General features: G+C 47.0%; 1 protein-coding gene across 2 annotated transcripts in view; it reads left to right on the top strand.

The window, feature by feature from the left end:
• The window catches only part of erich2 (glutamate-rich 2), a 289,680-nt gene that overhangs the window by 136,873 nt on the left and 137,551 nt on the right, over positions 1-15,256 (top strand). For both annotated transcript variants that reach the window (XM_038789479.1, XM_038789478.1), the window contains one exon: positions 9,603-9,835. In XM_038789479.1, the coding sequence (XP_038645407.1) occupies positions 9,603-9,835 (233 nt within the window). The remainder of the gene's footprint in view (positions 1-9,602; positions 9,836-15,256) is intronic.

The raw sequence follows: 15,256 nt of genomic DNA on the forward strand, positions 1-15,256 counted from the left end.
TTCGATGGTGTGCGTCTAAAAGCCTTCAGGGGACCTACGAATCTGCATCGACCCCAAGGATCTAAACAAAAACATCATGCGGGAACATTATCCGATCCCAAAAAGAGAAGAAATTAGGAGCGAAATGGCACACGTGCGCTTCTTCACCAAGCTAGATGCATCCCAAGGATTCTGGCAAATCCAACTAGAAGAATCCAGCAGAAAGCTCTGCACCTTCAACACGCCTTTTGGCAGATTCTGCTACAATTGGATGCCATTTGGGATTATCTCGGCATCTGAAATATTCCACCGCATCATCGAACGGATGATGGAAGGAATAGACGGAGTTCGTGCCTACGTGGATGATGTTATCATCTGGTTTCCACCTCCGGCGGAACATGTGTCGCGGCTGATGAGAGTATTCAGACACATACATGAGCATGGCCTCAATCTCAACAAATCCAAATGTAGCGTTGGAACGTCCACGCTCAAGTTCCTGGATGATCAGATATTGAAACACAGTGCACGCTCGGACATGGACAAGATAAAAGCCATTGAAGCAATGAAAGTCCCCGAGGACAAGAAAGCACTACTTCACTTCCTTGGAGAGGTGAATTTTTTAGGTAAATTTATCCCAAATTTGGCCGCCCACACAACGTCTCTAAGAAAATTAATTAAAAAATCAACCTCGTTCGAGTGGACGACGGAACATCAGAAAGAGTGGTTGGAGTTAAAGGCGAAACTCACCACTGCACCCATCTTAACGTTCTTTGACCCAGATTGTGAAACCAAGGTTTCGACTGACGCAAGTCAGGATGGCATTGGAGCAGTGTTGCTACAGAAAATGACACGTTCTCATTGGTCCAAATCGCATATGCATCACGTGCAATGACACCGACAGAGACTCAGTATGCTCAAATTGAAAAGGAGTGTTTAAGTTTTCTCACCGGCATTTTAAAATTCCATGACTACGTCCACGGCCTACCAACATTCACGGATCACAGACCTCTGGTGCACATCATCCAAAAGAACCTCAATTACATGACTCCTTGATTACAAAGAATTCTACTTAAACTTCGGAGATCTGATTTCAATCTTGTATATACGCCTGGCAAAGACCTATTGTCAGATGCATTGTCTCGCTCAGTCACTTCACCGAGTGAACCACTAGAGATAATCCAACACATCGAATCTCGGGTACAAATGTGCGCAAGCAACCTTCCTGCAATAGACGAAAAAATAATTCTTATCAGAGAAGAGATGGACAAAGACCCTCTGCTGCAACGAGTCATTCATAACCTCAACAATGGGTGGCCGAAAGAGCAATGTCCGCAATTCTACCAACGTCAAAGACGACCTAACGTTGATCAATGAAATACTGCTGAAGATGGACAGAATAGTGATTCCGCTGTGTTGCAGGCCCATAGTACTTCATCAAATTCACGAGGGACACCTTGGCATTGAAAAATGCAGTCACAGGGCTCGACAAGCCTTCTACTGGACCGGCATCAATCAGGACATCATGGACATGGTCTTGGGCTGCGAGACCTGTCAGAAGTTCCAGCCTGCGCAGTGTAAGTAGATGCTTCAACCACACGACTTGGAAACCTCTCCGTGGTCCAAGGTAGGCATTGACCTATTCCACTCTAATGGTCGTGACTACATACTACTCATAGACTACTACTCAAACTACTCTGAAGTAATGAAACTGTCTGACCTCACCTCAAAGACAGTGATCAAAACATGCAAAGAAACTTTTTCTTGTCATGGTATACGAATACTGTTATGACCGACAATGGACCGTGTTTCCACAGTCGAGAATGGACCACGTTTGCAAAATGCTGCAACTTTAAGCACGTCACCTGTGGTCCACACTACCTGCAGTCCAACGGCAAAGTTGAAAAGGGGGTGCGCATAATCAAACAGCTCCTCAACAAAGGCTTGGACTCCGCATCCGACATTCACTTAGCACTACTCTCATATCGTGCTACTCCCTAATCAATTGGCATGTCACCAGCTGATGAACAGGGACCTGAGAACAACGCTTCCGGCCCTACACCTACCTAATCCAGATCACCTGCCGGTGGTAAAAAAGATGCAACAGCTTTGTGATGATCAGAAACATCACTACAACAAACATGCAACCGATCTGGACGCTCTATCTCCAGCAGACACCGTCAGGATCAAAGTAGCTGATGGTGGTTGGTCTGCTCCAGCTGTCATTATTCGACAGGCCGCGCCCAGATCCCACGTGGTAAAAACGGCTGATGGCACCATCATTCGCAGAAATTGAAGGACACTTCGGAAAACCACACGCCCACGACCAATTTCCCCTCCCCTGGCGTTTGCTGAAGTGATACCTCAAGACAACCCAACCCACAATTCCACTAGTCATGATTCCCACACGACTATCAAACCACCTGCGTCTCCACCGCCACCTCTCAGAAGCTCATTGAGAACGAGACGAAGACCTCAAAGCATGAACTTATGAATATTTTCCTTCCCATGTCTACTGTGTATCCAAGTCATTTTCTTATTACTATACTAGAAATGTAAAAAAAAAGGGGAGATGTAATGATATGTAGACATGTAACCAATGTAATAATATGTAGACATGTAACCAATGGGTAATCAGAACACCCAGCTGTGGCCTCACCACTAGAGGGCATTACACGACCACCATAAAAACACAGCTCACACAAGCTCTCGCCCTCACTCCCCAGCAGAGACCGTAGGAACAGAACGAGTGTAGCAAGTATCGCAGTCAGGCCACCACATGTGACTTAGATTCAGTTGATACAGCTAGTCAAGTTTACTGCGTTGCTAGAGTTACATCAGCAGAGTGTCAAACTCATTGCTAAATAAATACTTTCGTTGCTAAATAAATACTTTCAACTTGCTTCGAGGACTGGAGTATTTTTCAATATCGTCTCCAGCAAGTAGCGACTTGCGTTGCTCAAATAACACAACATAATAAAGTACATCCACCAAGCATATTAGTAGCGCCAATAAGGCTAAATTTCCTTAGTCTTATGAAAATTCTTATATATTCTAATGGTACAATTAAACTTTTCCCTGTACCCTGCTTGCGTTCTTCCTAAGCTTCTAAACCTCTGTAATTGTTCTCTTCAAGACGCCATGTCATGCTATCTCTGTGACAAACACCGGGCTGAATTCTCCGCCATCGGGATTCTTGATTTTGTCGGCAGTCCGGGGTTTCCCGACGGCGTGGGCTGCCCCACAATGGGAATCCCCATTGACCAGCCGGCAAAATGGAGAATCCCGACGGCATGCTGTACCAGAAACTCTCCCACCATTTTTTATATCTTTAATTTTAAAAAATCTTCCTTCATTTTGTTAACTATTCTGAGGAACAAATATTTTGTCTGTGTTCATCCCTTCTTATAATAATCTTTATTAGTGTCATAAGTAGGCTTACATTCACACTGCAATGAAGTTACTGTGAAAATCCCCTCATCGCCACACTCCGGCGCCTGTTCGGGTACACTGAGGGAGAATTCAGAATGTCCAATTCACCTAACAAGCTCGTCTTTCGGGACTTGTGGGAGGAAACCTGAGCACCTGGAGGAAACTCACGCAGACACAGGGCGAACGTGCAGTCTCTGCACAGACAGTGACCCAAGCCAGGAATCCAACCCGGTCTCTGGTGCTGTGAAGCAACAGTGCTAAACACTGTGCTGCCGTGCCACCCATTTGCGTGCCAAATCATTTTCAACGAACTGTGATGATCCCAGATTCAGCAGTATGGAGCAACAAAAACACAGGCATGTCCTGTGTATTGTTTGCTCCCATAAATTGTCACCCTTCAATAACAAAAGACAGGATGGACGTAGGGAAGTTGTTTCCATTAGCAGGGGAGACTAGGACGCGGGGGCACAGCCTTAGAATAAAAGGGAGTCACTTTAGAACAGAGATAAGGAGAAATTTCTTCAGCCAGAGAGTGGTAGGTCTGTGGAATTCATTGCCACAGAGGGCGGTGGAGGCCGGGACATTGAGTGTCTTTAAGACAGAAATTGATAAATTCTTGATTTCTCGAGGAATTAAGGGCTATGGGGAGAGAGCGGGTAAATGGAGTTGAAATCAGCCATGATTGAATGGTGGAGTGGACTCGATGGGCCGAATGGCCTTACTTCCACTCCTATGTCTTATGGACATAAACAACTTCAAAAAAATGTCTTTTCTTTTGTTTCTTGGCACATTTGTTCCAAATTGTAACCCTAACCACTTAAATCTGCCAGGATCACAAGAGTGCTTTATCTCCTTTGAACATCCACAATTTATAGCATTAGCTCTTTCCATTTGCCATTCAGCCAGGCTGCCGAATATTCAATTTTGCCCTTAAGGCTTTTTAAAGGGAATTTTCACTCCAGAAGGCTCGAGACCAGAATTGGAAGAGCTTAGAGCACACTCTCATGTTAGGTTGGAGGAGGTTGGTTACAGAGATAAGGTGGTGTGAGGGTATGGCAAGATTTAATATATAAGGACAAAGAAATTTGTTTGACATCTTCGATGATGGGTAGCTTGTTGCACACAGGTCAATACATTCACATAAAATTATTTTAATGATCATTAATCTGTTTATTTTAAATACGTTTTATAGCTACAATGAAATATGGGGTTAAGTACTGTTATGCAAATACACAGCTGAAAGGAATTTTGTGAGAATTCATTAGTTCACTATGAGAGCACCAACTTGTGTCAGTCACAGTGAAAGCCAGACGGTTGAAATAAAGAATATGTTCTACAAGTTACCTGAGAGATGTGGGAATATACACTCACTGGAAAGATGCTGAAGATTTTCAGAAAAAATGATTTACAAAAACCTCCTTACCAGCCTACATCCCAACTTCTGTCCTCACTGCACCTGGTCAAAGCCAAAACCAGATTTTTAAAAATTTCCCAATGCAATGAACATGAGGTGTCAATTGATTGCCAAGGCACGATCATTTACAGTTTTCAGAGCAACATCACCACAGTCTTATATATTAAACTACCTTTTGCTTCTGGCTCCCTTTTAAAACATGCATAAGTACACTTCTGTTACAGACAGAAGTTATGTGTTCTCTTACTGTCCACGTTCAGCATGTTTTGTATGGAAAGAGATGTGTGTTTTTTAACCCTTCGAGTGTGTATTCAAATTAAATAACTCAGCAGCATGTTTTTGTGTTTAAAAATAAATGGGCTATTTTTGCACACTTTTCCTGAATTAAATGCAATATCACATGTACTCTGTCCCACTCATGCTGCAGATTGCTGGTCTCCCAGCGGCAGGCCAATGGTCTTTTGAATGCATGGAGTTCAATCCAGGCAAATGCGAAGCGATGCATTTTGGAAGATCTAATTCAAGAGTGGACTATATGGTCAATGGATGAGTCCTGGGGGAAATTGATATACAGAGAGATCTAGGAGTTCAGGTCCATTGTACCCTGAAGGTGGCAACGCAGGTCGATAGAGTGGTCAAGAAGGCATACAGCATGCTTGCCTTCATCGGACGGGGTATTGAGTACAAGAGTCAGCAGGCCATGTTACAGTTGTATAGGACTTTGGTTAGGCCACATTTGGAATACTGCGTGCAGTTCTGGTCGCCACATTACCAGAAGGATGTGGATGCTTTAGAGATGGTGCAGAGGAGGTTTACCAGGATGTTGCCTGGTATGGAGGGTGCTAGCTATGAAGAAAGGTTGAGTAGATTAGGATTGTTTTCGTTGGAAAGATGGAGGTTGAGGGGGGACCTGATTGAGGTCTACAAAATTATGAGAGGTATGGACAGGGTGGATAGCAACAAGCTTTTTCCAAGAGTGGGAGTGTCAATTACAAGGGGTCACGATTTCAAGGTGAGAGGGGGAAAGTTTAAGGGAGATGTGCGTGGAACGTTTTTTACGCAGAGGGTGGTGGGTGCCTGGAACGCTTTGCCAGCGGAGGTGGTAGAGGCGGGCACGATAGCATCATTTAAGATGCATCTGGACTGATATATGAACGGGTGGGGAACAGAGGGAAGTAGATCCTTGTAAAATAGGCGACAGGTTTAGTCCGGCGCAGGCTGGGAGGGTCGAAGGGCCTGTTCCTGTGCTGTAATTTTCTTTGTTCTTTCTTTGTTCAGTGATTTAAAGTTGAGTTGAGGGTTTTGTAAGGCAAAGGGTTCACAGCAGCTTGCGAGGTTTTTTGTAGTCAAATATCTGGGAGATTCCTTCACAGATTAACTTTAAACTGCAGCAGGTTATATATTCTTCCTGTGTAATGACTTGCAGCTTGTTTCTGAGTCTAGACTGGCTGAACTGATGCTTCTAATGACTTGAGTAGAACTGCTTTCACACAGCACAGAACTCATCTTTTAAACAAACCGGGAAAATATGGCTCTCTGTCTGGCCTTTCACGAGTTCAAGGTGTTTTCCAAATAAGGTGTGGTATGCATAAAAGGTTCCATCTAATTAGCCATAATGTTTAACTCCACCCACTCTTCAAATTTGAACCTTGCCCAATTTCCTGCATAATTTTGAAAACTCCAAGACATATTTTTGTCTGTTCCTCTGTCCCAAAGAGAACAAGATCACTTTTCTTTTCAATCTTTCCTCAAAATTGATTCCTGATACCTGGAATAATCATGTTCAGCAATGTGCTGTCTTCGGGAAAAAAATATTGGTCCAAACTTTGCTGTTGTCAGTGTTCAGTATCATTACTACACTGAAACTGACAGCAACTTTAGGAATTTGGGCAAGTACAAAATAATGCCGAATCTAGAAGTTGCTTTTGGTGAGGTTCCCACAGACTGCTATTCCTCTTGCAGTCATGAAATGATGAGCATTTCAATTCTAACAGCCATGATCGAATTGAATGGCAGAGCAGGTTGAATGGCCTACTCCTGTTCCAATCCCCCTTCCGATGTTCCCCCAGCTCGCTGTTTAAAAGGAAACTTGGAAACTGTTGCACTTTGTTGAATAAGGTGTAATTGGAGTTTTTTTTTGAAAAATATTTATTGAGGCATTTATATTATAAACTTTAACACAATGGACAACCACACACTCCAAAACCAGCCAACACGACTTACATAAACAACACCCAACATACATTCCCCACCAACCCACCCCAACCTTGTCAACCTCCCCTTGCCTCCCCTTTTTAACCTGTCTGTAGCCCAAATGCCAAATGTCACATGATTTGTGGCAGCCATCTTTACAGCTGATTTGTGACCAATTTCTAAAAGTATGTCTGAAAATTCACAACATGATGTGCCAGTACTGGGCATGGTATTTTCCTTTAAAAATGTCAATAGTATTGCATCCCATCTCTTAAAATCACCCCATAACTGGAGTTTATTAAATAGCTTATGATAATTACTGCAAAACTGCCTTGCTGGGAGCCCTGAAAAGTGAATCTTATGTTTGTTGAATGTCACATTTCGGCATAATAATTTTAAAAATTGTATTTAAAAACAAATCTTTAAAGTCTATGGACGGGATTCTCCACTCCAGGATGCTCAGAATGCATTCCCCAATGGGACGGAGAATCATGATGGGTGCCGGGCACTTATACGAACGTGCTGCTCCGGCCCCCCCGCTGGCAGCTGACTTGATGACCCATTTGCACCTTTTTGAGGGCTGGGCGCCCTGTGCTCCAGCCTTCCATGGTTCTCCGGTCCCTGTGGCCGGGAATCTCGTGGACATGGAACCAAATGATAGGGGGAACCCCCCCCCCCCCGCCCGGTCAATTGGGACCCTTGTGATAAGGGGATCCCCACTGGGACCCCTATGATAGGGGAAACCCCCACTGGGACCCCTGTGATGGGGGCACCCCACTGGGAACCCTGTAACAGAGGAACCCCGATATGGGGTCTCCATATCACAGGGACCCCTGTGGGGGTCTCCCAATTACAGGGGGGTGTCTGCCTATTACGGGGATCCCTATGGGGTCTCTTTGGTCAGCGTGTCCCCATGGGGGGTCTTCCTATCACAGAGGTCCCTGTGGGGGGGTCTGTCTATTGCCGGGATCCCTGTGGGGTCCCTTTGGTCAGGGTGTCCCTGTCGGGGTCTCCCTATCACGGGTCCCGGAGAGGTTTCTATTATAGGAGTCCCGGGGAGATCCCCCCATTACAGAGGCCCCTGTGTGGGGTCTCCCTATCACAGGGGGCCCAGAGAGGTCTATCAGGGATCCTGGCCGGGGGGGGGGGGTCTCCCTATTACAGGGGTCCCTGTAAGGGGGAGGTCCCCCTAGTTCAGGGGTCCCTGTATGGGGATCCCGCTATTACAGGGGTCCCTGTAGGGGAGGTCTCCCTATTACAGGTGTCCCTGTAGGGAGGTCTCCCGATTACACGGGTCCCTGTAGGAGGGTCCCAGTATTGCAGGGGTCCCTGTAGGTGGGGTGGGGGGGTCTCCCTATTACAGGGGTCCTTTTATGGGGGGTCTGCCTATTACAGGGGTCCCTTTGGGAGGGGTGGGGGGGTTTGCCTATTACAGGGGTCCCTGTCGGGGGGGGGGGGGATGTCTCCCTATTACAGGGGTCCCTTTGGGGAGGGTCTCCCTATCACAGGGGTCCCTGTCGGGGGCATGACCAATCCACCTAACCTGCACATCTTTGGACTGTGGGAAGAAACCGGAAACCCATGGAGATATTGGGAGAACGTAAAAACCCCCCATAGACAGTCACCACTTAAGGTGGTAATTGAACCCGGGTCCTGAGCGCGGTGAGGCAGTAGTGTTGTGCCACTGGCAGCGGTTAGCAGACCAACTAGTGTGCCACCGTACCGCCAAGTTGATAATGGCCATTCACTTCCACCTGCCACAAATTGAGTTTCAATCTTTAATTTTTGTCAAGTAGAGAGGCAGTCTGACAACACCATAAACAAAGACGTGTGAGTTAAGAACAAAGAACAAAGAAAAGTACAGCACAGGAACCGGCCCCTCGGCCCTCCAAGGCTGCGCCGACCCTACTGCCCGTCTAAACTAAAATCGTCTACACTTCTGAGGTCCGTATCCCTCTATTCCCATCCTATTCATGTATTTGTCCAAACAAAGGCTGTGGATGTCCAGACTTAATGAAATATTCGACTGAGACTTTTTACTGTCTGTTGCCCAAATGCCAAAAGTCACATGATTTGTGGCAGCCATCTTTACAGCTGATTCGTGCCCAGTTTCTCAAAGTATGTCTGAAAGTTCATAACATGATGTGGGCATGGCATTTTCCTTTAAAAGTGTCAATAGTATTGCATTGCTAACAATGAAGTCAGAGCATAAGCCAGATTGGCTAAAATTGGTCTCATTGCCAGGAACAATCAGCAAGCTCATTCTCCTGATTGCAACCTGGACATCAACTTGAAAGTAAGCACGTGAGGATGGTGTCAGGTTCAGGGACAACTATGCAACCTAAATAATGGAATGGTCTGCAACAAATGTCTAGGCAATTCCATGAAAAGCAGTTGCTTGGCAACTGGAGGTCACCTTTGCAAACATACAGGAGAGAAGTAAGAGGAGATATCATTTTCAAAACAACATTTAACTGGTAGTTACCATAATACATTATAAAATTAAAAAGTGTATTTTCATAAATTAATCTTTTAAAAATTGAGCTTGATTTGTTATTAGTCCACTTGTTTTTTTTCTGTTTTGCAGATGCACAAAAGTATCTAAATTCTTCCCGCACTAAAGAAGCAAATGCACTGGAAATCCCTACAGCCACTGTTGAATCACACAATTTAGCTACCACCAATACTATTAACAGAATTTCAGAAGAATCTGAAGAGGATGATGATGCAAATGAAAAGGAAGAGGAGGATGGTGTTGATGTTGATAATGAAGGCAGTGACAATGATGAAAGAAAGGCACCATTAGAGTTGATGGGGGAGGTAAAATCATAGTTTATAAATAGCTTTGTGGACCAGACATGGTATATAACCTGACGCGAAAACAACAAAAGTGTAGTGGTGTGGAACAGTAGAGTATTAATGGTCGAATATATGAAATGAGGAACAACATGGTTGAAGCCTGTAATCTAGTCAGGAGGCGCTGTGGAGAGACTTCTGTGTTTGCTCTGTGGTGGTAAGAGCCATGTATCCCACATGGTCTCCCAGCCGTGTGTTTCCCAGCGACGTGAGGTAGCCCGCCGTTCGCTGGTGGCGAGATTCTCTGATCCTGCGCTATCAACGGGAATTCCTGTTAAAGCCACCCCACGCTGCCTGGAAACCTGAGGGCAGCGGTACCAGAAAATCCTGTCGCCAGCAAACGCTGGATAATTGTGGCCCAAGAGGCGAGAGTCCTGCCACACAGTGCTTGGTCTTATCAGAGATTAAATTTGGCCACCAGCTGGTGAGAAAGATCTGGAAAATGTACCGTGTATTTTAGGCGTTGGTCTAGCAAGCTAGTACTCCTGATTAATATTTTTCCTTCTAACTTCCATCTTCATGAATAATGTAGTTTCCGTGATTATAGATAACCTTTCCTTGAGAAAGGCAGTTAGGCAGTATGAATAGCTGATATTTTTTTATTTTATTTATTTTTTTATAAATTTAGAGTACCCAATTAATTTTTTTCCATTTGAGGGGCAATTTAGCGTGGCCAATCCACCTAGCCTGCACATCTTTGGGTTGTGGGGGTGAAACCCACGCAAACACGGGGAGAATGTGCAAACTCCACACGGACAGTGACCCAGAGCCGGGATCGAACCTGGGACCTCAGCGCCGTGAGGCAACAGGGCTAACCCACTGCGCCACCGTGCTGCCCCTGAATAGCTGATATGAAGAAAATTTAAGATTTAAAATTTAAGATGGAAAATTGCAGAAGTTCTCTTTGAATTCCAGCAAACCCATGAGGAACTTTCTTGGTCTGACGGCACAGCTAATATAGGTCCCTTTCAGATAGAATCAGGTGATTCCATAATGGGCAACCAAGAGATGGCAGACCAGTTGAACAAATACTTTGGATCTGTCTTCACTAAGAAGGACACAAATAACCTTCCGGAAATGCTAGGGGACAGAGGGTCTAGTATGAAGGAGGAACTGAAGGAAATCCTTATTAGTCAGGAAATAGTATTTGGGAAATTGATGGGATTAAAACCCGATAAATCGCCAGGGCCAGATGCTCTGGATGCCAGGGTACCTAAGGAAGTGGCCCTACAAATAGTGGATGCATTGGTGGTCATTTTCCAGCACTCTATGGACTGGAAGAGTTCCAATGGCTTGGAGGGTAGCTAATATAACCCCACTTTTTAAAAAAGGAGGGAGAGAAAGAACGGGGAATTATAGACCGGTTAGCCTGACATCGGTGGTGGGGTAACTGCTGGAGTCAATTATTAAGGATGAAATAACTGAGCATTTGGAAAGCAGGGACAGGATCAGTCCAAGTCAGCATGGATTCACTAAAGAGAAATCATGCTCGACAAATCTTCTGGAATTTTTTGAGGATGTGACCAATAGCGTGGACAAGGGTGAACCAGTGGATGTTGTGTATCTGGATTTTCAAAAGGCTTTTGACGAGGTCCCACAAAATTAAAGCTCATGGTATTTGAGAGTTATGTATTGACATGTATAGAGAACGGGTTGGCAAACAGGAAGCAGAGAGTGGGAATAAATGGGACCTTTTCAAAGTGGCAGGCAGTGACCAGTGGGATACAGCAGGGTTTAATGCTGAGACCCCAGCTGTTCACAATATACATTACTGATTTGGAGAAAGGAATTGCATGCAATATCTCCAAATTTGCATCTGATACTCAGCAGGGTGGCAGTGTGTGCTGTGAGGAGGATGCAAAGAGACTGCAGGATGACTTGGACAGGCTGGCTGAGTGGGCAAATGCAATATAATGTGAGTAAATGTGAGGTTATTCACTTCAGTGGCCTCTTTCTGCACTGTAAATTCGATGATTCTATGAAATGCAACAAGACCTGGGTGTCATGGTGGAGCAGTCGCTGAAGGTTGGCATGCTTGGACAGCAGGCGGTGTGGAAAGCTAATGGCATGCTAGCCTTCATAGCGAGAGCAGGGATGTCTTGCTGCAGTTATACGGGGCCTTGGTGAGGCCACACCTTGAGTATTGTGTGCAGTTTTGATGTCCAAGTTTGAGGGAAGGTCATTCTTGCTATTGAGGGTGTCCAGCGAAGGTTCACCAGACTAATTCCCAGGATAGCAGGACTGACGTATGAAGAAAGACTGGATCGACTGGGCTTGAACTCACTGGAGTTGGTCCTGGAGGGGCCCTGCAGTTCCGGCTGCGGGACTGCGCATGCGCGCGGTGACCTCGCGCAACATGGCGGACCCACGCAGCAAGCCGGCCACAACAATATAGGCCCCGCCAAGATTGCCCCCGATCGAAACCCTGGCCGACTGTCGGCGATTCTCCGGTCCGCAGTCTGATGCCCCATTCTCCACCCCCGTGCCAAGCACGATTTCAGCACGGAGGCTCGGAGGATCCCGGCCATGGAATTCTCTACCACAGAAAGTAGTTGGGGCCAGTTCATTGGATATATGCAAGAAGGAGCTGGACGTGACCCTTGTGGCTAAAGGGATCAAGGGGAATGGAGAGAAAGCCGGAGTGGGATACTGAATTTGCATGATCAACCATGATCATATTGAATGGTGGTGCAAGCTCAAAGGGCCGAATGGTATATTTCTGCACCTCTTTTCTATGTTTCTAATGTCTGTGATTCAAGCCTAAGCAATGCTTCCTTGAGATATATATTTGAAAATTCTTTTAATTAGAACTTAGTGTAACTGATGGAAACATTCCTTTCAACTGACGAAACACATTATAATACACAATTAGTTATACTTTACCTTTTCAACCAAAAAACGTTAACTAGCTGATGCACAATCAATGACTACTAAAGCGAGGTTGTAGAACAACTGAAGGCTTTAATAAGCTAGATGTTTCCCCCAGCAGCTCAGGTACAGAAAGGAACCTGCTGGGGTGGCATGGGCTCTTATACCCCGCCTTGCAGGGCGGAGCTACCATACAGACTCGACCAATAGAAAGCATACGTTATCTACCAATGGTGTTCCAGCATTACTAGGTACCGTAAACCTCTACACAGACTACCACATTCACCCCCTGTTTAAAAAAAGGAATCCGGCGGGAGTGGTGGCTTGGTATTACAACATGGTAACGTGGTAGAAGCGGTACCGTAATGCCTCCGTGCAGCGTTTTGCCTTATTATCGTAACTATTTACACTTTTACAATTTTACAATTAACTATATACACGGTAAAATGAAGCAATCAGTCGTTCGGGGGCCCTGGCCGTCCTCTGTGATCGTCGAAGCTTCGGTGGTGATGCCGGTGAAGGTTCGGGCTTCTGTGACTCCGGGAGAGTGGTTTCAATCTCTGTGGCAGCTTCAACACCCCTAGACGGCGCTGGTGGGGGAGCTGATTGACCTGGGAAGGGAGCATCTGCGGGGTGCGTCAGTGGCAGGGGGGGCCTAGACAGGGCCGGCGGAAGAACTGATCCTCCTGGGAAGGGGGCAGCTGTAAGGTGTGGGATGGGGGGTGGGACTGGTGGCGGGGGTGTGCGTGGGGAGACCGTGTCTTGTTGGCCATCGGGGTACGTAGGCGTACTGGGGGTTAGCATGGAGAAGATGGACCCTCTCGACCAACGGGTCCGACTTGTGCGCCCGCACGTGTTTTCGGATCAGGATGGGACCAGGGGCTGCCAGCCAGGTCGGGAGCGAGGTCCCAGTGGAGGACTTCCTGGGGAAAACAAGGAGACGTTCGTGAGGTGTTTGGTTGGGCGTGGTACAGAGCAGGGACCAGATGGAGTGGAGGGCATCCAGGTGGACTTCCTGCCAGCATGAAACTGGGTGATTTCTGGACCGTAGGGCCAGTAGGACGGTCTTCCAGACCGTTCCGTTCTTCCTCTCTACCTGTCCGTTACCCCGGGGGTTATAACTGGTCGTCCTGCTCGAGCCAATGCCCTTGCTGAGCAGGAATTGACGCAGTTCGTCGCTCATAAAGGAGGACCCCCTGTCACTATGTATGTAAGCGGGGAACCCGAACAGTGTAAAGATGCAATGGAGAGCTTTGGTGACAGTGGTTGCGGTCATGTCGGGGCAGGGGATGGCGAATGGGAATCATGAGTACTCGTCAATCACGTTCAGGAAGTACGTGTTGCGGTCGGTGGAGGGGAGGGGACCTTTGAAGTCCATGCTGAGGCGTTCAAAGGGATGGGAAGCCTTTATCAGGTGTGCTTTCTCTGGCCGGTAGAAGTGCGGCTTGCACTCCGCGCAGATTTGGCAATTCCTGGTGGCTGGCCTGACCTCCTCGATGGAGTAGGGCAGGTTGCGGGTCTTGACAAAATGGAAGAAGCGAGTGACCCCCGGGTGGCAGTGGTCCTCGTGGAGGGCTCGGAGGCGGTCCACTTGCCCGTTGGCACATGTGCTGCGGGACAGGGCATCAGGAGGCTCGTTTAGCTTCTCGGAACGATACAAGATCTCGTAGTTATAGGTGGAGAGTTCGATCCTCCACTGCAAGATCTTATCGTTTTTTTATCTTGCCCCGCTGTGCATTATCGAACATGAAGGCGACCGACCGTTGGCCAGTGAGGAGACTGAATCTCCTGCCGGCCAGGTAATGCCTCCAATGTCGCACAGCTTCTAATATGGCCTGGGCCTCCTTTTCGACTGAGGAGTGACGGATTTCGGAAGCATGGAGGGTACATGAGAAGAAGGCCACGGGTCTGCCCGCTTGGTTGAGGGTGGCCGCCAGAGCTACGTCGGATGCGTCGCTCTTGACCTGGAAGGGGAGGGACTCGTCGATGGAATGCACCGTGGCCTTTGCAATATCTGCTTTGGTGCAGCTGAAGGCCTGGCGGGCCTCTATCGACAGAGGAAAGACTGTGGATTGGATCAGAGGACGGGCCTTGTCTGCATAGTTGGGGACAACACTGGGCGTAGTAAGAAAATAAACCGAGGCAGCGCTTCAGGGCCTTGGAGCAGTGATGGAGGGGAAACTCCATAAGGGGGCGCATACGTCAAGGGTCAGGCCCTATAACTCCATTTCGCACTACGTAGCTGAGGATGGCTAGGTGATCGGTGCTAAAGACGCATTTATCCTTGTTATACGTAAGGTTAAGGATTTCCGCGGTCTGGAGGAATTTTCGGAGGTTGGTGTCGTGGTCCTGCTGGTCGTGGCCGCAGATGGTGACATTATCGAGATACGGGAATGTTGCCCGTAAACCGTATCGGCCAACCATTCGGTCCATCACTCGCTGGAAGACCGAGACCCCGTTAGTGACACCGAAAGGAACCCTTAAAAAGTGGTAGAGCCGCCCATCTGCCTCGAAGGC

Source organism: Scyliorhinus canicula, chromosome 2 (genome assembly GCF_902713615.1).
Source record: "Scyliorhinus canicula chromosome 2, sScyCan1.1, whole genome shotgun sequence".
Taxonomy (NCBI): domain Eukaryota; kingdom Metazoa; phylum Chordata; class Chondrichthyes; order Carcharhiniformes; family Scyliorhinidae; genus Scyliorhinus; species Scyliorhinus canicula.